We start from the raw sequence: 22,617 nt of genomic DNA on the forward strand, positions 1-22,617 counted from the left end.
CTGTCTAATCAGATTACAGCTCGGCTATCGCTGAAACAGTTTGTCCAAGATGCTCGAGAAATGCAGTTCAGCTGACGTCAAATTTAAAACACATGCATCTATGTTTCAGTCTCACTGGATCCCCTCGTCTGTCTGTCTGCCTGCCTTTCTATCTATTGCTCGTTCTCGGCTCCCTTGCAAAAACGCTGGAATGGTGCAGAGAACATGGCAACATGCCAAGGGAGGGAGAGCGAAAGGGAGGGAAAACAAGAGAGAAAGAGAAGGATAAAGTCAGAGCACGCGTGTGGCTAAGAGAAGCAGGCAGGGAGGGAGGACTTATGGGTTCCTCTCCTGTCTGCACTGAGCAGCCACCTCCCTCGATGCTTGCAGGTAATGCTGCCAGACGATTGGTCGCACCCCCCTTGCTCCCTCCGCCCACTGTCCCCTCCTCCTCCTCACCAGCCATGAGAGAGGAGAGGAGAGGAGACGAAGACTAGCCATGGCGTGCTGCTACTTCTCTGAGCCTTTCTCTCTCTGTGTGCTGCTGTGTGAACGCCACACATGCACACACACTTCCTCACAGGCATGGCACAGGGCTAGGGTTTTGAGTGCTTTTAAAGTTGCAACACACTTTACATAATGCACAGAAAGAGAAATAAAGAACACAGCTACAGAACAGCACAGAATAGTTGCAAAAAGGTTGCAAAATACAAACTGGAATAGGGAAAAAAATAGGAAAGAAGACAAAACCAGCTGCCAAGTAAAAGTGTTGAGAAAGAGTCTGATTCAGGGGACAAAAAGTAGGAAGACTAACTCTTACAACAGTGTGATTTTTTTGTGATTCTTACAACATGGCTGCAGACCAGTTCCTTTAAGTAACAAGATGTACATACATCCAAGCTGCTGACTGGTGCATTTCAGACAAGTTGGAACAAATAACGCAGAAAATCTGGTTTCTTTGGCCACTGATTGAAACTGAAGAAATGCCATCTGCACAATATGAAGCGATATGAGAGAGTCAAAGTGTATGTTCAAACACATTCAAAGAGTGTTTTGGTAACATAGCAGAGATTAATAAGATATAATGATGTCATGAAATCATGCAAATGGCAGCTATGGGATAATCCTGGACATCATCTGGAACAGATATTTATACTGTCACTCTCAACACTGTATCTAATAACAGCAGACATACTGTGGTTCAAATCTGGCCAGGCTGTTGAGGTTTGACTCATATGCTTCATAAGATTATCAGGATTCTATGGCTTTACAACCAGTGTTTAAGCATTTTCACTGCTGAAGTGTCCTTGAGCAACACACTCAATGACCACCAGCTCCGAGGGTGCAGACCATTCTGACCTTCCTGCTCCAAAACAACACGGGAGCAACAGTCTCCATCAGACAGGAGCAAGACTGAATTGAAGTCAGCGAGGATGGCATGCAAATGAACCAAAAGAAGAATGAGGGGCAGTATAATAGACCAAATGAGCATGTTAACAAAACAGCATGGCAGTGCATCACCGGTGTGTTTACTTGTTGCTTTCACAGACAAGTGAATAACTGCCACTTCTGTCAAATAAGGTTCTTAAACTCGGGTTGCAGATAAGTGAGGCCACCAGTTATGAATCATGAGAAAGGCACCCCAGAGCTACTGATTGTGATGTGGACAAAAAGACACTTCCTGCAGCATTTGCTGGGACAATTAATGCTCATTTAGAGACATTTATTGACTTAGACTTGCTGTGCATTTGCATAGAAACTTAGAAAAGGTAGAATGAATAAAGTACAGCGAAGCTACCATCTGTATCTGTACGGCAGAAGCACGTCTTATTATCAATTAATGTGGGACGTAGGGGGAGGCCAGGTGTTAGAAATCAGGATTTGGTAATTTTCTGACTTTAATGCTAGTCCTTTATACTTGTGATGCGGATGTTTAGCTGTTACCAAATCACAGAAAATAACACGGTTTGTGTTTGAATACCACAGAAGTCTCAACTGATTTGAAATAGGAACATAGGAACTATGCAACATAAGGGTCAAGGGGACGCGCATAATGGAAATAGAGTAGTAACAGTGAGAACATACAGGTCGGAACTCCAGTGAGCCACATGACATGTTTCTTGTAAAGCTGGTCTGAAATGTCTACAGGAAAACTGAGAAATTTTGTGACACAAATATGACCTTGGTCATTTTGCATGCCTCCTTACTTCAGCTAGTCATTTCTTTACCACTTACAAGCTGATGTGAGCATCAGTGAAGCTTTATCTAATACATAAAATATATTTAAAACCTCTACCCTGCAATGATGATCAATAAGGACACTTCAGAAACAAGTATTTCTGCCCTCATGGCAAATAAATGATCTCTGACAAAAATGACTTTACCACCATTCAGAGACACTGACTTGCCTACTGTGGTCCTACATTGGCCACTACTCACAGATCAGATCTTACATCAAGCAGTGACACTCAGCGTCTGCATGACCTGTTCAAAGCCTGCTCTAGTTCTATTCCCTAGCTCTATCTCATACCATCAATACATCATATTCTAAAAAAAGTGTGTATTATTATGGACCTCCCAGGGAGACCTGAGATAAATCAGAGGATGTTATAGGATGTTTAAAGGGATACGATATAACATTTGTCTTCATCAAAAATATGATTTTTCTGATTTGCCTCTGAATTCTATTTTTCTCATGATATGTTAAGCACTCAGACCTCTTTGGGAGCCTCTGGAAATCCTTCAAATGAAACAATCCAGTGGGGATAAGAATAATCACTCTGCCCTCACTACGTCCACAACCCAAGATGACGGCGCAAGCCAGACACTGCTACATTATAAAAGCTAAAATGTTCGGGAAACACGGGTGTAGTGAACTGTCGTTATCACAAAATGAACAGCTACACATCATATGATTCCATATGAGTTTTGAACACAGCTTTTATGTTAAATACTTTTTGCCAGACTGATCTGCAAGTGCAACACTGAAAGTTTCTGGACGTAGAAAACAAGCAGATGATTCACAGCTGATGTCTGTTTTCACACTCTCAACTTGCTTTTCTTTTATGATTATTGCAGAGGATGAGAGGATTTGTAGATCTCCAAAACAGGAAACTATTTTACTATAAAATGAGGTCTACAGTATTACGGTTAGGCCATTTGATGTGATGGTAATTCTTAGGTTTAAATATTTCATTCAGTGCAAGTTACACACAGAGTAGCGTGACTCAATTGCTGGAAAGAACAGAAAAAGTATACTGATTATACTGTCAATTACAATACATAACGCCATTTAGTAGGCTACTTAAAGCTATCTTGTTAGTGTATGATCTTCATCTGTCCTCCATGTTTCTTTTCGTTTTCCATTTAGCTTCATCAAAGGACACTCATAATAATAATAAAAACCACAAAAGAATAAAAATCCAGAAGGATCCTGATGGCAGTCGATATGCTGACATGCCTCAAATGTTATAGCTCTTCTAGCATACAACCAAGCCCCCCAAAGTAGATACACAAGTAAATAATTCCACAGAAGCTTAAAAATTACATTTAAAAGAATAAGGGAAAAGCTGCAATATCTGCTGAAGAGAAGAGAAGAGAAGAGAAGAGAAGAGAAGAGAAGAGAAGAGAAGAGAAGAGAAGAGAAGAGAAGTGTGATTATGTGGAAATGTTGTCTACATCTATGGGATTAATGGGCTGGAGATGATGGAGGGAGGACAGAAGGAATGACTCACTAAACCAAGTGGCATTACTCCGGTGTGTGATGATCTTTGATTGATTGATGGATTGGAAGGTGGGGGGGGAGAAAAAGAACTGTCTTTTCATCCATACATAATAAGGGGTTACATTAGATTCTGTCTCACACCCAGACAGTCATGTTTAACTGTTGTCAGCATGGTGACCATCAGGTATCTTAGAATTACTATATATTTATCAGCTTCTATTTGGCTTCAACGCCAGTACACCCATGGTGAAGGAATTGATCCAAACAGTGAAATCCAAACTGAAGACAAAAAGAGCTCTGGCTGCCTAAAAGTTAGAGCTAATAAATCAGGAGAAGGACGGGTGGGACAGAGAGAGAGACGGCATCTTTTTTCTCTAAGCCAAACATGGACACACAGACCATATGCACGAGGAAGCAGAGGTACACTTCTCTCATTTGTACAGTTTATCATTCAAGATATATTCCAATCTATCATGAGCAAAAATTAAGCCACAAAATCATTACCTTGGCTTCAATCAGATAAATGCTCAACAAATGTTTTTTTTTTCCTTTTTTTAAAAAGAAACAGCATTATTTATGGTTTCTGTTCATGCTAAACATAATTAGCAGTCCATCTTTTTCTCTGATGTGTTTTATGTCCTCATCGTTTGGGGTCCCACCGATCCCACTGCATGGTGTTGAAATGAATTTAATAATTACCAACTATTGAAGCAACACTTTAACACAAATTTAACTGTATATTTGATTAAGGCGATTCACAGAAATTAACAAATAACATTGCCTTTGCAAGAAATAAGGAAACATTTCATCTTTTACACACTACATAACATATGTTAGAACTTAGGAGTTTTCTATCATTTTTTTGGCCAAGATTAACAGTACGATTTGCTGTGATATTAAGTGAACTGTCAGACTTCCAGTGTTATAAAATTCCAATCCAACAGATTGGGGATGGCACTGCTGTGCAAACAGTATCGTCAACATCTATTACAAAACATTCAAAGCAGGTTTGCAGTCTCTGACACATATTCATTTCTATAGTGCACTACTGAAACATCATACATCATTGGTGGTTCAAAATTATGTTCATAATAAATTATCAAAAGTCATGAATGTGATGAATCAAGCAGACAAAGTTAATTAGGTGTGTAGACATGTTAAAAAGGGCAACCTGAATGCTGCTCAGTCCAGCTCCTGTCCAGGTGCTTTGTACTACTGTTTTCATTGTCTCTGTACAGGGGTAGCCATTATGAATCAGGCCACAAGCACAGGTACATAAACAACATAAACAAGATTATATATTCAACAAGAAAACTCTAGTTTTCAGGCATTGTGAATAGGCCTGAAGCTATACTGTGTAACAGCTACAGTCAGGGAACATCCTTGTCACTGATTTGTTTCTATTAAAAAAAGTCATTGATTTATCTTATCATCATCAGTCCATCTGCCCAGTGGGGAAACCATATCAACAACAGCTCAGCTGGAAACACAGACAAAAAAAAATAAGATGTTACATTGATGAGCAAAGTGCACATCCTGACGACACCCGAGCCCCATTTTCACAAAGTCAGTTTTGAGATCTGACTGTATAATAATAAATACTGTGTTTGGTGTCAAAGCTCAAGCACTGTCATTTTCAATTTTTACATTCTGCTGCAAATACCTGTTCTCAAAGAACCATTCGCTTAGCAGTATACACACATACTGAGACCACAGAGTGCATTCAAACATGCATCACCGTGGAAACAAAAAAGCAAAAGCAAACAGACTCCAATGAAAACTCTGCACATGTAAAATGGGATATAAAATGATTTACAATTAAGTATTTTTTTCAGTGAGTGTATGTTGTACACATTAACACTGGGTATTTTGGCACACGAACTCTGACCAGGTATATTAAAAAATTAAAATGGAGTGTATTTCATATGCTTCATAACTGCAACAGACTAGACAGCATCATCACATTTCTATTAAATTAAAAAGGGCACACTCTCATCAGACAGACAGTTTGAAGGAACCCCTGTTTGTCTACCCCTTCTGTTATTTATATTATTAAGCTGTGGGGGCTTTTAATGGTTTTTGGTAGGCATCTCTGCTGTTGTAGGTTTGCTTTACTCTCACTCACTCACTCACTCCAGGAATTCTATACATTTTTCTGTCCGGAGAGGATGTTCCCTCTCTGAAAAACTCCCCCACCCTCAATCACACACTTCAGTCCCCCGACTCCTGCTCTCCTCCCAGCTCTTCCCTCTCCCCCTCTACTACTCTTGCTGACCTCAGCCTGACACACATTTCAATCAACTTCGTGATGAATATTACGACTGTCTCTGAAACGTTAAACCTTTCCATCTTCATCTTACAGAAGACATTTTTTGATACACACACACACGCACGCACGCACACGAAGCGTACTTGTCGCTATATGGCAAGGGGTCAGGGAGCAGCCATGGGCGGCGCCCCCTGTAGACTATGAGGGGCTCCGCACAAACACTTACAGAAGAGAAAGAAGGAATTGAACCTTAGAACTTCCCGTTACAGGACTGCCCCCTCCCCCCTCCAACAGAGGGGTTTGTTCCCAGTGAATAGCCGACCCCTCCCACACCAACACACACCTCCATTGAGGATCCACATCAGAAAAAAACGACATCAGAGCCACTTTGTGGCGTTTATGTGACTATATAACATGAATGATGTTTTTCAAACAAATACCAGAAATATAGTGACTTCATGAAGGCAACGCGCCACCCGCCTCGCACACTGCAGCAACAATACACCTGCTAACATGACTGTGACGACACCCCGGTCACATTAAGAGGAAACCGTTCACATGATGTGACGAAGGCGCTCGTTAGGAACCGGAAAGCCAATAAATACTGAGAATTATTAAACTACTCAATCTAAAAGAACACAACGTCAAAAATGATATCGTCTGTTTGCGCACACGTTCGTTAAAAAAAATCTGCAACTCACCTACTGTTGTTTCACAGCTGAGAATTTTTTAAATATTTACATAATAATTTAATAAATTCCCCTGAACTCAAACATCAAACTGACACATGTAGATACTGTAGCTCGGCAGATGTTATATTTAAGTACGATCATTTCAGACATAATTTGGATAATTGGGCTCTCGCTGACTGAGTATATGAACGGCCATTTTAAGATGGGGCTCTCAAAAATTGGTTTGCGTGATATGAATCCAGTCCTGCTGCGTCCGTTTGTTTCCTGAAACACACAAATACACACACACAAATGGAGTAGCCACTTGTGCTGCTACAGGGTGAGTCGGGCGCTCATGAAACCCGGAACTACACAGAGTTAAATCAGGAGTCTGTACAGTTATCCTGCTTCGTTCAGAGCTTCGCCATTTTGCCCTCACTGCCTGACGTGGAGTGACTCCACTCTGCGTGGACGCACCACGTGTTATGGAGCCACGGAGGGCCTCAGCTCGCTCACGGTGGCCCCTTTCTCACAAGTCATCGTTATCATTATGGCTCTTCAAGGTTATCGCAGAGAAGGCGTGGGACACTTTTCGGACAAACAGCGACATCAGAATAATTTACCGACCCGCTGGGAGATTAGAAGAAATTACAGCCTGCTGCCATGTTGGTTCTCTGAGCAGGGCGAGTGACCTGCTTCTGTAGCCTGACAATAACTGACATCCAGCCTCGCTGTCTATCGCTGGCAACCCACAGAAACCACACACTGCAGGAATTTCTGCGCTACAGCCATGTTGTAACACTTCTTCATGACCTCCTCTCATGGCGCAGGGCGCGCGCCCCAAACCAGGTCATACTCAAATATCTGGCCACTTTCGCACAAAATGCGACGAACACTGATTGCAATAAATATCACAGTTTATTTTAAGACAACGGTGAAGCCGTAGGATGCAATCTCCATTCACTATTAGTTTTGATCAAGGCAAACACATATTACGCACACGTGTGGCCAAATGGCGGAACATGGAGGATTGTGCTCACTGCTCACCGCGTATCTGTGCCAAAGGTTACAGGCATGAATGATGATCTATAGAGTTCCATAATACTTGTAAAAGCAGGTCAAGTCAGGCTCCGAGCATTGAGCAACTGATCTACACTGGACCCCAATTTATCCGAGCAAATGTTCCAGTCAAATCTACAGGTTAATTTTGTCAATTAAAATTTTTTGGAATGGCGACAAACCAAATGGATTTTTAATGTGCTGGTAATTACACCACTGTCCAATTCTACTATTACTTATTTCACAGCTGGCTACAAAAGCACGAAATGTCAATATAATATTTTTTCATGTATTACAATTATTATCCATATAAACTCAAAATACACAGCTGAGTATTTGCAAGAAATGAATACAATTTAACAGATCATTTATGCTTAATTACTTCAACGTTTATAAAAAATTAGGACTCTGGTTAATCAAATAAACTTAAACGTTTACTTTTGGCTGGAGCAATTTTACAAACCAAAAAAATACTATTAATATTATCACCAACAACATTATTATTGAGAGTATTTAACGTGACTCCTACAATGAAGTATTTTTTATTTTATTTATTTTTTTAGCTAGAGATGAATGTGATCTAAATATGTACACACATGCACGCACACACACTCACTCACACACACACACACACACTCAGAGGGAGAGACAGAGAGAGGGAAAGTAGCCTACTAAATTACTGCAAAAAAAATCTACATGCGTGGAAATAGTGTATACGCAATTAATGGGCTCTCAATTCCAAACACGGAGTTTAAAAGTTGCATACGTGACCACGGAACTACCACAAGTAACACATTTCTGAAATGCATATTTCCCAGTTTCTTTCAAAACTGTGTTAAATAAGTAAAAAATGTTGATAGATTAAAGGCTGTTGGGCTGTAGGACGAGCTGGTGAGTCTTATACAAAGAATGTATCGCCACATGTTTGCCGACTTCCCTCAACCAACAGCAGCAGCACTTTCAATTGAAGAGAAAGCCCAGAATGCTTCTCACAGCACGGCAGGCAGCTTCAGCTAGCTGTCACCAGTTCAGTTTCACAGCAATGGCCGACAAAGTTGAGGCTCCACACAGCCACACCAAAAAGCACAACCAAACTAGCTACGACTGCTCCGAACGTTGGCTCCAACGAGCTTTTAACACAATGTGGGCACATGGGCACGTTTCAAAGCAGTACTTACTACCCATTAACCAGATAAATAATTGTGTTCAGTTCTAATTTGATGAAAGAAAGGCCTGGACAAGGTGACGCAACACATGAAAGGGGGTTCACAGAGAAAGGGGGAGGGGGGCAGGATACAGAGCTCAGTACTGTTCAGTACCTTTGCTTCTTGGGGACGGAGTGCTCGACTTCAATACGTTTCCCCTGAAGTTCCACTTTACCTGAAAAAATATAAAGAAAAGACGGAGAATCAGAACACACTGTGGCTACATGCTAACTGTTTACTAGCTGCTGCAGGCCTATGAGAGAATATGGAGTGTCCATGTCACAAAGCTAAAGTGGAGGACTCCTCACAGCTAACTTTTGTAATCCTGCAGCTTCGGAAAGAACTAAATTCGAGCAAAGACGCAGGTGAGAGGGGGACAGGTTCAGAGGGCCCAAACCAAGGCTGAAAAGTAACAGAGCAAGTGGAATGTGCAGTCACGTCACTTGTGTCCCATAATGAGCTACTTGGACATCACAGATGCACAATGACAGCCAAGCGGTTTATTATTTTTTTTCTCTGGGACTGCTGGTGTGTCTTTAAAACATTGCAAGTGTGTGTAAAAGGGCCGTCTCTGGACTCCGGCTGCTCAGTGAGGTTTTAATGTAGAAGAAGCAGAGGGAGCTGACAGGCATGGCGACCTTGCCTCCTCACGTTACATGTAGGAAATCATGAGAAACAGCCTACAAAGCCCTGACGCCATGAGTGAATCGAGCCCTAACGTTAATGGTACTACTACTCAACGATAATTTTGGATTCGTGGTGGTGTGAGGCCTGTTTTGGTAAGTGCACAGGGTAAGGTGTATTTTTATATATCTTTGTCATAGTGGAGTGCCGGCTTAAAGGGGGAGGGGAGCAGCGAGGCTTCATGCTATATCACAGGCGAGTGCTCAATGCAATGCTAGGCGTGCAACACATCAGAATGCACCCACACACACGTATTAGCCCCAGAACGCACACGCCTAAATTATCATAGGATTTCAAGTGATTGTATTAATAACTTGTTAAATATTATGAAGGGGGAGTGCTGTGCGTTCGCCATGGGCTCAGGCTCTACCGTATAGCTGAAGGCTACGTTTATACTACGTGTGTCCCTCCCCCTGCAAAAGTTGACTGGCTCCCCAGGGCGTACGGTATCAATAAAATAATTGTGGGAATATATTTGTATCCGCTTTGTACATGTAGTAGCGTCGGAGCTGGAAGGAGGGTGAAACTGGGCTACACCGCCGAAGGTGGACATGCAGCCGTGGCTCTGTGTACCGCTTCTTTAGAATGAATGAAACTAAAGGTGGAGGGGGTGTTTGGCGGTCAGTAGTCCACCTTAACTCACCAGAAAACGTCTCGATAGCCTTCATGGCCCACTGATCGTCCGGACAATCCACAAACGCATAGCCGGTTTTCATTAGAAACTGTCCGGAGTATGGGATCTTGTGGTCGTCAAAGGTTTTCCCTAAGTCCTCGGCAGTCACGTTGTCGCTTAGATTCCCAATGTATAGCTTGTGCATGGTGGAAATTGTTTTTCCAAGTCCAGAAAAACGAAGAAAAAAAAAACAAAGCCCGGAAATGCTAGAATTTAAGCCAGCGAAAAAAAGTTTATCTCCTGAATCTGCTAATAGCGCAACAAGATAGTGTCACACTAACTGAAAGTGGAAATCACGCTAGAGGGCAAGAATATCTCAAAAATATTTTTAAAGAAATACAGAACGGAAGAAACGTAAATTCTCGTTAGGAAAGTAAAATAAAAAAAATGAGATTTTAGAAGTGTAAAGCCAGATGGTAACGTTGAATTTAGCCGTAAATCCAGTAGAATAAGTGGAGCAGGAGGAGAAATGAATCCCTTGACTTGCAGCCCGGCCCCAGCAGACGAATAAAGCAGCAGCCTATAGCCTCTCTATCGCACTGTGGAGGAGGTGGGTTGTACTGGATGGATTTGGTGATGGGTCTGTGGTGGAAGAGTGGGAAAAAACTATGGCGGGATCAGATCGGGAAAAATGTTTTCCTCTCTCTCCGCCTCTCTCTCTAGTTTTCTACCCTTCCCCTCTTTCACCGATCCGCCTGCTGCCGGCAGCGGGGTGACGCCGCCCCTCCGCCGACTCCAATTCGCGTTTTTTTTTTTTTTTTTTTTTTTTTGTTTGCAAAGAGGAAACCACGTGGTCTATTTGGAGTAGGTTAGAGAGAGGAGGAGGGGGGCATCCCCTTCTCATCCTAGGGTATTCACCAGATGAGCGCGTGTGTAGTCTACATGGGCGCGCGCATGGGCACACAGGCAGAGACCCCTGGTTTGTAGTGCTTGCTCGCTCCAGTCTGTACTGTACTTGTGTACTGCGCTGGGGCTTTTATGCAACACGACGAGGCCACACATGCGCTTAATGCCCTCCTTGCTCGTGCGGGTAAAGATTAGGCCATATAGAGAGACATGGCTTCCTCCATAGTACAGTCATGGTGGCTAAAAGCTAAGGCCGAAGATTGTTTTTTTTTTTTTTTAGGCGTCGAGCTGGTTATATGCCACAGCTCACTTCGACCCACAGCCGTGTCTTTTGTAGCTGAAGGTCTGGGTGGGGAAAATAAGTCCACATTTAGATACAAAGGCACCGCCTGCTAGTTCTACAGCCGAGTACCCCCACCTCTCTGCTGCTCCCACCCTCTGGGCGAATATGATGCGTAGTTAAGAAGTTAGTCGTCATGATGTTACATAAATGACCTATGGTGAACCCCAGTTGTTTGGAGCAGGGGAACAAAGGGGCCAGGGCCTCAGTTTTGTCTCAGGGGCCGCTGCTACTGGAACCTGCGGAAACCCTCTCCCCTACCCTGCCACACATAGCCTTCACCCACATCCACATCAACCGAAACAATGTGTCAGATATGGCGGCGACATAGTAGAGCAAAGGCAGAGCCCACGCTGCTGAAGCAGGGCGGGGGTCCCTGCACCGCCCTTTGCTTTTGAGACACCTAATTCAATTCTTGTGATTGTACCTGCTCAGTAACGTCGTAGCTTCCAACAGGCGACACCTAAGTCGAAACATAAAGTTAGCTGTGTCCGCCCCACTCTGGCAGCCGTGTTGGCTTATGTCTGACTAATTTTCTCATATTTCACTGCGTGGAGCGCACAGAAGACTGCAGAATGGCGCAGTCGCCTGGCTACAGCACCACATACGCGCGCGCCCCTCTGCGTGGATGGAGCCTTTTTCAAAATGGAGGCGCACAGGCCTGCCTCTCCCCCACACGCATCCACAGAGTGACTGCGGCTCTCGCTGGCGCTCTGTGCGTACACCGCGTGCATACATGACGCCTTCATGTGTTGGTAAAAAAAATCGACAAGTGTGGAATTTGATTTCAAATGACAGTTCCCTCTATGCGAGACACCATTTTAGACTTTATAACCATAATGTAGACGCCCGGAGGCGACGCGGCACTCTCCTGCGCGCGCTTGGTTAGAAAATGGCTCCTGTGCTCAAAAACTGTTTTGATGGCAACACTTGCTTCGTAATGGGTGACACCTACAAACGAGATAATTTCATTATAAAGCATAGCTTTTTTAAATCTGCACATAGGGAGAAATATGCGTGACTATTTGATCAGTGTGCCTTAGACTTAATAAAACTCCAGTTCTCAAAATATTCGCCAACTAGCCCATGGTTTTTACATTTTCCTTCATAAGAATGTCTGTTGTTGGACCATATATAAACCCTGAAAGCATACAACCTGCTTGTTTTGGGACATAGAATAGCATTAATAAATAGAGTTAACATTTTGCCATATGTTAATCCTAGAATTATTACCATATCCAATATTATAACCCTAGGTGTGACACAGTTTAGTCATGGCAGTATATTAGATGAAACAGCCTGAGCAGCAGTATGGAGAGAATGAATAAGAAGACTTTTTGTAGGAATATTGTAATTTTGCAGTAATACCAGCGCCAGATTATGATCATATACAAGTAACACCAGACACACTCGTCCTCTCTGTTGCTCTGAACACACACACACACATACTCACACACTCTCACACTGGTCACAGGGGAATTGGTGAGGTCACAGGCTAGGGCTTCCAGGGGTCAAATAACCACATAGGTTGAAACATATTTTGAGGCTTCTGCAACAAAAGGAGTTTGTGACATTTCTCAGGTATTGTAGCAAAAAACTTGTAACATCTGTTTCATTAAACGGATTGAGATTGCAAACTAAAAACAGGAGTTGTCAACATGAATTTTGAATGCACACTTGCAGTGCAAACCTATAAAAGTTTACTTTGGTTTGAAAACTTGAAATTATACCTAATTGAGCTGCGTTGGATGAAGTTTTTCCAGTTTGTACATATGTGACTTATGCTGTTTTTACAAAGGCTTCCTGCATGTCCTGTATGATTAGAATACTGCTCATCGGTCTCTATTGATCATTAAATTGATTCTTATGCTTTCCAGTGGTACTGTTTAACTGCTGGTAGTTTCCCTATTGTGAAGTGCAGTAAATATTCTAAGAAGACTTTCAGGGTGCATTATTTGAAACCAGATCTCTAAAAGTTTTCTGCATTGAGAAACCAATCAAGCTCCTCTGTGAGACTCTTGACCATTACTTATCATTACTTTTTAGAATTATGAATATTGCATAAGATGAAACTTGTGACACTGTTGTTTTTTCAGCACAGAAAGTTTCCCATAGAGACAAATGCAGAATGAAACCTGTTTTGGAGTGTGAAGTGACTGCTGATAGATGGACTGTCCCTGACCACTCAGAGTCACTGTCCATGTGCTCAAACAAATCAGTGCCTCCCGAGAGGTTTCGCCATAGTTTCCCTCCTCCCTCTCTTCTCATCCTCTTCCTCCTCTTTTGGCACCGGTTAATTCCTCTCCCCTTATCTTTCCTTCAACCTCAAACAATAGCACCTGTCCCAGAAAAACCTGTCTATGGTCTCTTTCTATTCTTCCTTTTCTTTGTTAATTATCCTCTATGGACAAATGACAAATTATGTTGTCATATCTTCTCTTACATCAGCTAGAAATGAATAGCTTCATTTTGAAAATTCAATTCCTCAATTACTTCCGTAAGATGTGCACTCGCTGAGTCCAACTCAGTTACATGGTCAGAAAACAGACCAGTCATGTACAATGGTGGAGCATGTATTTAGATCTTTTACTGAGAGAAAAGTTTAAGTGTTAAATCAGCCAGACAGACTCAAAGAGGTCATATCATGCTTTTTGTGTTTTTACCTTTCCTTTATCGTGTCATGTGGTATTTTTGTGCATGACAAAGGTCTGCAAGGTGAAAAAGCCCAAAGTCCACACCAAAGGGAGTTACTCTCTCCTGTAGAAAAGACTGCGTCTGCACTGCCTGAAACAACTGGTTTGGAGTCAAGCCTTTACCTGTGTAATGTATGTGAATCACAGTGTAACAGGTGTTACATATATTTATACATTTGAACAGATATTATGTGTTAAATGTATTTATATATTTATTATAAAATATATACATTCCAGTCAGTCAGCAGACACATAGTTGCTGCTGCTATAGTGGCGTTATTTTAGATCACTCTACCTTGCCCGGCCAACCTACACCCTGCCCGTTATGTGCAACTCTCGCCAAAGATTGAACAGAGGCGAGATGTCTCACTCTGTAGCTAAAACCAAGTGTTCAAATACAGTTTAAGAGGGAGGCTGCAGCATATGAGAAAAATAATGCTTTTTGAAAATGACTGTATGTAAACCTATTCTATAGGACCCCCAGAAAAAAAGTATGAACCTGGAAATTAGCATAATATGACCTCTTCAAATTAACAAACATGAAGCACTTCTGTTGTAGAGCAATGTGCTACTGTTAGTGTTGTACTTTCATATTGAATTGAGTATTATTACTGATGTTGGTTGTATAGCATTTAAATGTTGAAGGTGCTTGAGGGGGAGATTTTTGTTTAGGTGCAACTGAAGACGATTGTCGTAAGTGATTAATCTGCTATATAAAGTAATAGTTTATTCTCTAATGCATCAGAAAACTGTGGAAGGAAATGGCAATTTACAATTTCAAGGAGCCCAAGCTGAAGTCTCAAAATTTCTCAAAAACTCAAAAGATATTCACTCATCATGATATAATGTTAAAGGAGCATTTTGTAGTTTTGGGGCAGAAATGTTAATGTGAAGAGAGAGATCATCATTGGCTGATATTTTTCTGCCTCAAAATTTTTTTTAAATAAAATATGTTCATTGTTTCCATCATGGAGTAAACAGAATAAACAAACTGACCTTACAGGATAGCACAATTTCATACGGTTTTGGGGAATAATATGTATATCGGCACTGAAGCACAGTATTTAGTATTATAAACCAAGCATGAGTTCTTCCCCAAAATAGGAAATTACTCTTATTTTTTATTATTTTTTTTTACTCATGCTCCTTAACATTGCCATCATTGGCATCATAAGATTGTGTCAACAGCCTTTTCTTTTGTGTGTGTTTCTGTGTGACTGTGTGTCTGGGGGGAGGGGTGTATAGGTCAAAGGCTGTGGGGAAACAGGTTGAATTGGGCGGGAATGCAGAGGGAGGAGACCAGGAAATGCAAATTAGTTCATGCTCCTTACGTCATGGTGTTGCATGTAATATAACTTAAAATGACTTTGTTGCATCTTCAGTGCTGTTTGGTGAGGTAATTTTACCATTCTATGACTGACTGATATTCACTCAAACCAACCAAACTGACTCAACACAAAGAAATGCATTCAAAAAGTGAAATACATTTAACACGAATATTTAGAGCCAAATATTTTCCAGCTAATGCCTTCCTCAGTGTACAGCTTTTAATGTGAAAGAGACATTAAACAGCAAGCATGCTACCCAACTACATACTCAAGACAGAATTACATTCCAATTATGGCTATTAAAGGCCAGTAAAGGGCACCTGGAAACTGTATGGATACTTGTATGTTTGCTGGTGGTCATTTCCCATCCTGAATCTATTCTGCTGACTGCCAGTGAAGCAACATAATCAAATCCCATGTTCCTTTCTCACAGAGCTGAGCCATCAGAGAAATTGTAAGCTCAAAAGCCATTGTAAGCATTCCAGTTAAGTGCAATTTTTCATCACAAGATTAGAAGAATCAGACTACGCAGAGAACAAACACCTGTCTCTCAAGAGTTCAACATTTACATCCAGACTACGTGTAAGCTTGGTGATACTTCATGATTTTCTTACAGTCATCAAATCCCTTGAAACGACCAAAACCAGCACTGACTGTGTGTGTGTGTGTGTGTGTGTGTGAGAGAGAGAAAGAGTGAAATCCTGGTAAACATTTTGTTGTGCACATGATGAAATGTATATTCATGAGGCATTTTTAATGTTGCCAACACTCCTCATGTCTGTTGAATGAGGAGTGTTTTTAGTCGATGGGGTGTGAAGTATTGGGTGAGGCAGTAACAGAAGCAAAAAGCAAGTCTATGTGAAGCAACAGAGTTTATAGCACTGAGGTGGATGTACAGGTCAAAGTGTAACAGAAGTCAGAACCGCTGTTATACAAGCTATCATCTCACAATGACAAGAACTAAGAAGAGCCATAACAGATCATTTAGAAAATTGCAAAATGGCTGTTTATAGAGGCTCAAAGGAGCTTTACATTTAAGACATCTTAATGCTTTAACTACATGACAAATCTCTATTCAGATTTTCCCTCTGTGGCACTCCCTAGCTTGGTGTTCTTCGTCCACTGCCCGCTGGTAGAAAACATCCCATGTAACTTCGATGCCTTCCTGCAGAGCCAAACAAGCCGGAGACGAGGAGTCCTCATTCGATGACCTGTGCTGTAACGACGAGGCTGCTGAGGAAGGAAAAAGTCCCATAGTCAGGGAGATCATAATGAGATCCACGCATCATTTATCTGTAACTAACAGCAACATTTGACAGTAGATTTCTACTTTCTATATTTGATTGAGACTATAATGGATTTTGTAGTGCCTGGTCCCAGCTCAACTAATTGCACAGATCGGCTTGTATAGTGCATGTTGATTTCAAAAACGTGTGCTTTCTGCTGCATTCTTTTAAAGAAGTGTAACATCAATCAGGCTGATTCTAGGTAACAGTTTCATTTATATGTTTAGACTCAACATTTTCATTTGCCCTCAGTTGCAGCCATTTTCCCCTCAATGGACTTCCTCTGGATCCCCACAGAACCTCCTCTAATGCTAAGTGAACTGAAACACTTCATATTAATCATCATTAATAAAAGGTAAGTTTGTAGTTTAAATATCAGTAATTTGACTGTTATAAAGCATGCATTTATAAAGCAACTGTTAAAACTGACAAATGGTTAATAATGTGTGTAGTTAAAAAAAAAAAAAAACTATGGATCGTCAACTGATATTTATAAACCTTTCTAAATGTTCAATGATTGCTTTAAAAGAAGCATTTCATCGGAAGTTAACAGTGAAAAAACTATTGCTCCATTTAAATCAACTATAAAAGGACAGTTTATTAATGCTGGCTAGTATAAAGTGTCACAACTTGCATGCGAGGCACATGTGAACACTTCCTGTCTGCTGCTCGTTTATGTTGGTTGAATGTACAAATACTTTACAGCATATCTGCTCCAATAAGAACAGACGGGATATCTGCTGCTGGACTAATGAGAGCCGCCATCACTGTGCAGATACACATTGTTAGTGCATAAATGTTATTCCTGTCCATCTTTACCTGGTCTCCTTATGTCTTCTCCCTGGCGACCCCTTATAACATGACATCAGATGTACAACCTCATATTGGACTTTTGTTTCATTTATTGATTAATCTGCCAATTGCTACTGTATTGAGTGTTTGGTCAATGAATTGTAAGAAAATGATGAAAAATGTTAATTTGATTTTGTGTTTAGTTTTCTGTTGTAGAAGAGGAAAAACACCAGAAAATATTCACATTTGAGGAGCAGAAAACAGAACATTTGACATCTGACAGTGCTATAGTTCGTTATTTTTATGGCTGACAACAAATCAATAATTTCAATTCAGTCGTATCAACTGGCATTTTCTTCTTTACAGCTCAAAAAATGGGTTTTGACTAACAGCATGCTTAAAATGGCTTTAAAAGATAAATCACAAGAACATCTCTTTTCAAGAATGCAGTCTACTCCATTAGCGGTTCTGGAAGCTTTCAGTCATGTCACAAGATCTTTATCTGCAGTCAGATGCAACAAGAAGTCAAATTTCACAGGCTCACAGTAAAAAAAATTGCATTTCAAAAATCTTTGCGTGACATCAGGGCATGCGTCGATGAAGACCATGTGATATGACTGCAAGATTCAGAGCTGTTTTTTCTGGAGCGTTGAAAAAAAAAAGGCTTCTCAGTAATTTGTTCAACCACATGGCCACGAGAACGTAAATAAATGGAGCTCGAGTTAAACTGACCAGTGTCTACAAGAGAGGGACAAATAACAGTGAAAATAAAAGCTACAACACAAACCTCTCTGCCTCATTACCTTTCTTTGACGCTCTCCTAGATAACAGACATCACATTTAAGATGATCAGATATACAAATCAAATTCACTCGAGTTTAACATCTCCATTCATTTGGCGATCACATGAGTTATAAAGGACAACATCTCTGTAGACGTTAATTACCTCAGCCATGATTTGACACCTTAAAGTGTTGAGAGAGAAATGTACAGAAATCTTTCAAAGTGATGGCAGCATGTTAAAATAAGCCCCCTACTCTTTGCTTTAGCTTTACACACATTTTAAAAAATCATGTAAAACAAGTTACATTAAAATAATTGCAGTAATGTAGTCCGTTTATTTCTGATATTGGCTCAGTACGGCTGTTGTATTTAAGTAACGATCAACCAAGCCCTGTACAAGGCCGCACTCTCTCTTTGTTTCACTAAAACATGTAATTATGCTGCTTCATTTAATTAACATATATGAGAACAGAGCATAAGACACAGACAGGGTGAAATAACACAGTGTCTCTGGATAACAGTGAACTCATTGTCAACACATTATCAGAAAAACTAGACAAAGTGCTCAATATTGAAAACAAGGTCTGTTTATTACTTATTGCAAAGTAAAATGTGAAAACCTGCTCATGTCCCACTGTTTGATGAATTCATCATTCCTTGGATTTACAGCAGTGTTTCTTGCACTTCCGGACTGTTTGCTTTTGCTACATACACCTGATCTGTGTTAAGAAGCCTGGACTGTTGAGCAGTAATAAAGAGCAGAGATTCGTCTGTTTGTCTCCTACCGTTTCCTGTTAAAATAATAGCCCTACATGTTTAAAACCAGAATCAGAAACTTCAACATCGCTCAATGGCTCAAAGCACTTTTAGAAGATCCCCTCCAGCCACATTTTAAACAAGAAAATATTTTTGTTTGAATAACTGATCGTGATAATTGTCATTATGAAGTGTTTTTCCAAAAAAAGGTCAAATAACCAGATTGAATATGACAAAAATCACACCTGTTTTTTTTGTTTTGTTTTGTTTTTTTACCTCAACAGAAAAATCCATGAATGTGTGAATATGCCAATGATGTAAATATCAATGGTTTACAGCTGAACAACAGATGTGAATGGTATGTCCAAGTGTTTAACAGAGAGTTCAGGTGAGCACAGAGAATGTGTGAAAACAAACCCATCATCCTGCAGAGTGATGCTCAAACATCACAGTGAAGAAAAACACATTTGACTGTAGAGGGATCTCTATTTAAATCCCACAGGAGAGGCCCACTGACCTTACTCTCACTGCAGACTTGTTGGGGGGACAGTTGTGGCTAAAGAATGGGAGAGTGTTTATTAATATTCCACTTTTTTTCCAAAATGATCTAGTAACTTTATTTCCCTCTCTTGCAGTTACACAGAGATGACAAAGGTTGGATGGGCAGTTTGTTGTGAATAATGATTTAGAGACAAAAGTAAGTGGTGTTTGCTTTTAAAGAAAAGAGTCAAATCATTAAAGGCCGGTAAAGAGTCAGTAAGGGGACCTTGAGATGGGAAAAATTGGGGAAACTGAGATTTCAAGTTCAAGAATAACCTTTAATGCTATTAAAGTGTTTTTGTTTTATTTTTAAATCCCCATTTAGTTTCACTTAAACAGAGCAGAGAGTCTTTAATTTTGCCTCTTTTTTCCATTGCAAACTGGAGTTTGCTGTATTGGTATATGTCATGCTCAGACAGAATTCGACATGTTTTCTTCGAAAATTATCAAATTGCCAATTTCACTCCACAGGCCCTGGTTTGGTCTGAGGGTTTCAATCATCTCTGCAGCCTCAAAAAGCCTGTTTTTCGTTTGGAAGATCCAAACACTCAGGACTGGAGGCCCAAATTGTTCTTATCCACAGCAACAATCTAACACTTACATGTATTTAAAAAAAAAAAAAAAAACTAAATATGTTTGAATTGACTGGAGGGAAATGCGAATAAAATGATTTGAAGGTCATGCAGAACATTTCACCACACAGATTGAACAATGCAGAGTATAAAAGTTTTGAAATTCTGCAAATTGAAAAGAAAATAATTGGAGGCTGAATGTGGCAAACATGTGAGTTCAAGTTATTTAACAGCATGGCCTCAAACCACTCTGCTTCAGTCGGAGAGGTTGAATGTTAACAGCAACACTCTCAGTCAAAATACAAAATCAAATACCTTGTCTCTGCTCCACTTCCTGCTCGGACGGAAACAGGATGTGCTCACAGCGACTGAGTGCAGCAGCCTCGCTTGACAGAGAAAGTCATTCTGCACATTTTGCCTGCTACATTCAGATGCTGTGTTGTACAGATGTTTTACAGAAATGTGTATAAATGTGTTTCCCGAAACCAGCAGCGTGGAACTTTTTCTTATCTATCACTTCAAAACAATCCCCCAGTGGATAATATGACTGAAAAAGTACAGAAGCAACTTCAGAAAGATGTTCTAACGGTTAGTGTCCAGAGGACTGGTCAGTGTCGGTGGTTAATTTTTGTATACATGTGTGTGTAATAGCATTTTACTTCACCATATTTTCAGCGTCAGATCTTAATCTGCAAGCAACAACTGACTGTGTCGGTCAAATCCACATATCTCAATATTACAAACTCTAAATATTCCAAAATTGCCCTATGAACTGAAACACAGGTGCTGATTGGAAACACTGGAGGACTTGATCACTTTCCACTGCTGCTTCAGTCACAGTTGCTGTAACATAGTGCAGTGACACACAGGAGGTTTCCTCAGTGGTCAAGTTAAAACATCTGTGTGAGGTGAAACACGGTGAAGAGTTCACTGATCAGACTGGGCTCATGTTTCACTGCACAACACTGGGATAACGTTTCTAGAGAGGAGCTTTCATGCTGATCAAGTGTTTAGAATCAAGAATCATGCACAACTGTCCACACACACATCTTACAAGTAAAACAGAAAGAGCAGAGGACCAATGTCAACGAATCAAAAGCTCTAATTTAGGTGCGCACGTGGACAACATCAGAACGGATGAAACGGGTGTGTGTGTTACACAGAGAGGGACCCGACACACACACACACACACACAGCAACATCAAAATGTCCAACCATGAGTGAGGACAGGAACAAGAGTGCTGGTTAGAGACGCTGCATGTGAAGTGAAGTGATCTCAGTAGGTGATCTGACGCAGACCCGCTCTTGATCTCTGAGGATCTCACTGCGAGGAAACTGAAGCTGCATCCCGACATTTTGAACAAAGATTAAAACCGTGAACTGCTTCAAGTCAGTCAAAAAAAAAAAAACCCATCACATGCGCTGCACACCAAGTGAGCAAACCTGCTCTCAAGGTCCCTGCTGAGTGTCCCTGTGTCCAGTCCACATTTTGGATCCACGTTGTTGTGATCCAGTCGTGCAGCCCGGGTCCGGTCACACTGTATCATTACAGCCGCTTCGGAAGGAGGGAAAACACACATTATTTCAGGGAGTTTAACCACTTGTGCAGAGGACTCACCGACCGCTGGCTCCAGTGAAGTGATAGTATAATATCCCTCATGTGGCGGACAGAGAGAGGACCGGTGCTGCTCCTCCACTGCACACAAAATGGAGAGGAGGGTCCTCTGAGCGGCCCCGCCGGGCGGAGAAGCACTAATACAGTCCTGCTGACACGGACAGTGTCCATGTTCAGCCTCTCACTGTGGACACTGAGACAGGACATCAGCTGCTGGTGACAAATAGAAAGGTTGTCACGACGTTAACAGATGATGAGCGAGAATCTGGGTCGTAAAACACAAAGAGGGCTTTCTTAAAGAGTCACGTTAGCTCAGGCTACCTTTAGCTTTACCTTTGACATGTTCTATCAGTTCCTTTGAATTGGACTTCAACTTAAGTTAATGTCGCCTGGCAGCACAGTGGCTGCCCGTCCTGGTCCATGTTGGAGAGGCTGTAAAGTAAAACAGCTGACAGTAAAGGGGGCTAAATGTCCTTCTCCCTCCCAGTCCGGACAACTACCTCCACCTAGCGGCCGAGCCCGGGCACTACAGCCGAGGCTGCGGTCTTGTAGTGCTGGGGAGGCCGGGGCCTTGGGCCGAGAGGCCGGCTGACGCGCGACAATAATCCAACTATTAGTAATATAATAATGACTTTTAGTTTGAGAAAAATATCATGATTGAAAATAAATAAATCTATCAATTAATTAAATCTTCGTATGACTGTGCTTAACTTTGAAGCGACCCTCCTCAGCTGTCGCGTCCCTCCTCGTTCCTCTGTACAATTTGTTTTTAATATCAATATATCATCAATATCATTTTATA

The 22,617-nt window shown here is 41.2% G+C and overlaps 1 protein-coding gene and 1 long non-coding RNA gene across 4 annotated transcripts in view; one reads left to right on the forward strand and one right to left on the reverse strand.

Moving 5' to 3' along the window:
* Positions 1 to 11,778, reverse strand: part of igf2bp1 (insulin-like growth factor 2 mRNA binding protein 1) — a 61,179-nt gene extending 49,401 nt beyond the window's left edge. Inside the window, exons 1-2 of one of the 2 annotated variants that reach the window (XM_037088827.1) lie at positions 10,235 to 11,778; positions 9,022 to 9,082 (exon numbers count right to left, since the gene is read on the reverse strand). In XM_037088827.1, the coding sequence (XP_036944722.1) occupies positions 9,022 to 9,082; positions 10,235 to 10,409 (236 nt within the window). In that variant the 5' untranslated portion in view covers positions 10,410 to 11,778. The remainder of the gene's footprint in view (positions 1 to 9,021; positions 9,083 to 10,234) is intronic. The other variant, XM_037088826.1, reaches the window with a different exon arrangement.
* Positions 8,993 to 21,609, forward strand: LOC119013921. 2 transcript variants are annotated; one of them, XR_005072859.1, is made up of 4 exons: positions 8,993 to 9,272; positions 16,576 to 16,766; positions 17,010 to 17,112; positions 17,463 to 21,609. It is a non-coding gene; the product is annotated as an uncharacterized LOC119013921 (long non-coding RNA). The 2 variants fall into 2 exon arrangements; XR_005072858.1 differs by lacking the exon at positions 8,993 to 9,272 and adding an exon at positions 9,285 to 9,686.
* The last annotated feature ends 1,008 nt before the right edge of the window (positions 21,610 to 22,617 follow it).

The sequence above is a fragment of the Acanthopagrus latus genome, chromosome 23, assembly GCF_904848185.1.
Source record: "Acanthopagrus latus isolate v.2019 chromosome 23, fAcaLat1.1, whole genome shotgun sequence".
Taxonomy (NCBI): Eukaryota; Metazoa; Chordata; class Actinopteri; order Spariformes; family Sparidae; genus Acanthopagrus; species Acanthopagrus latus.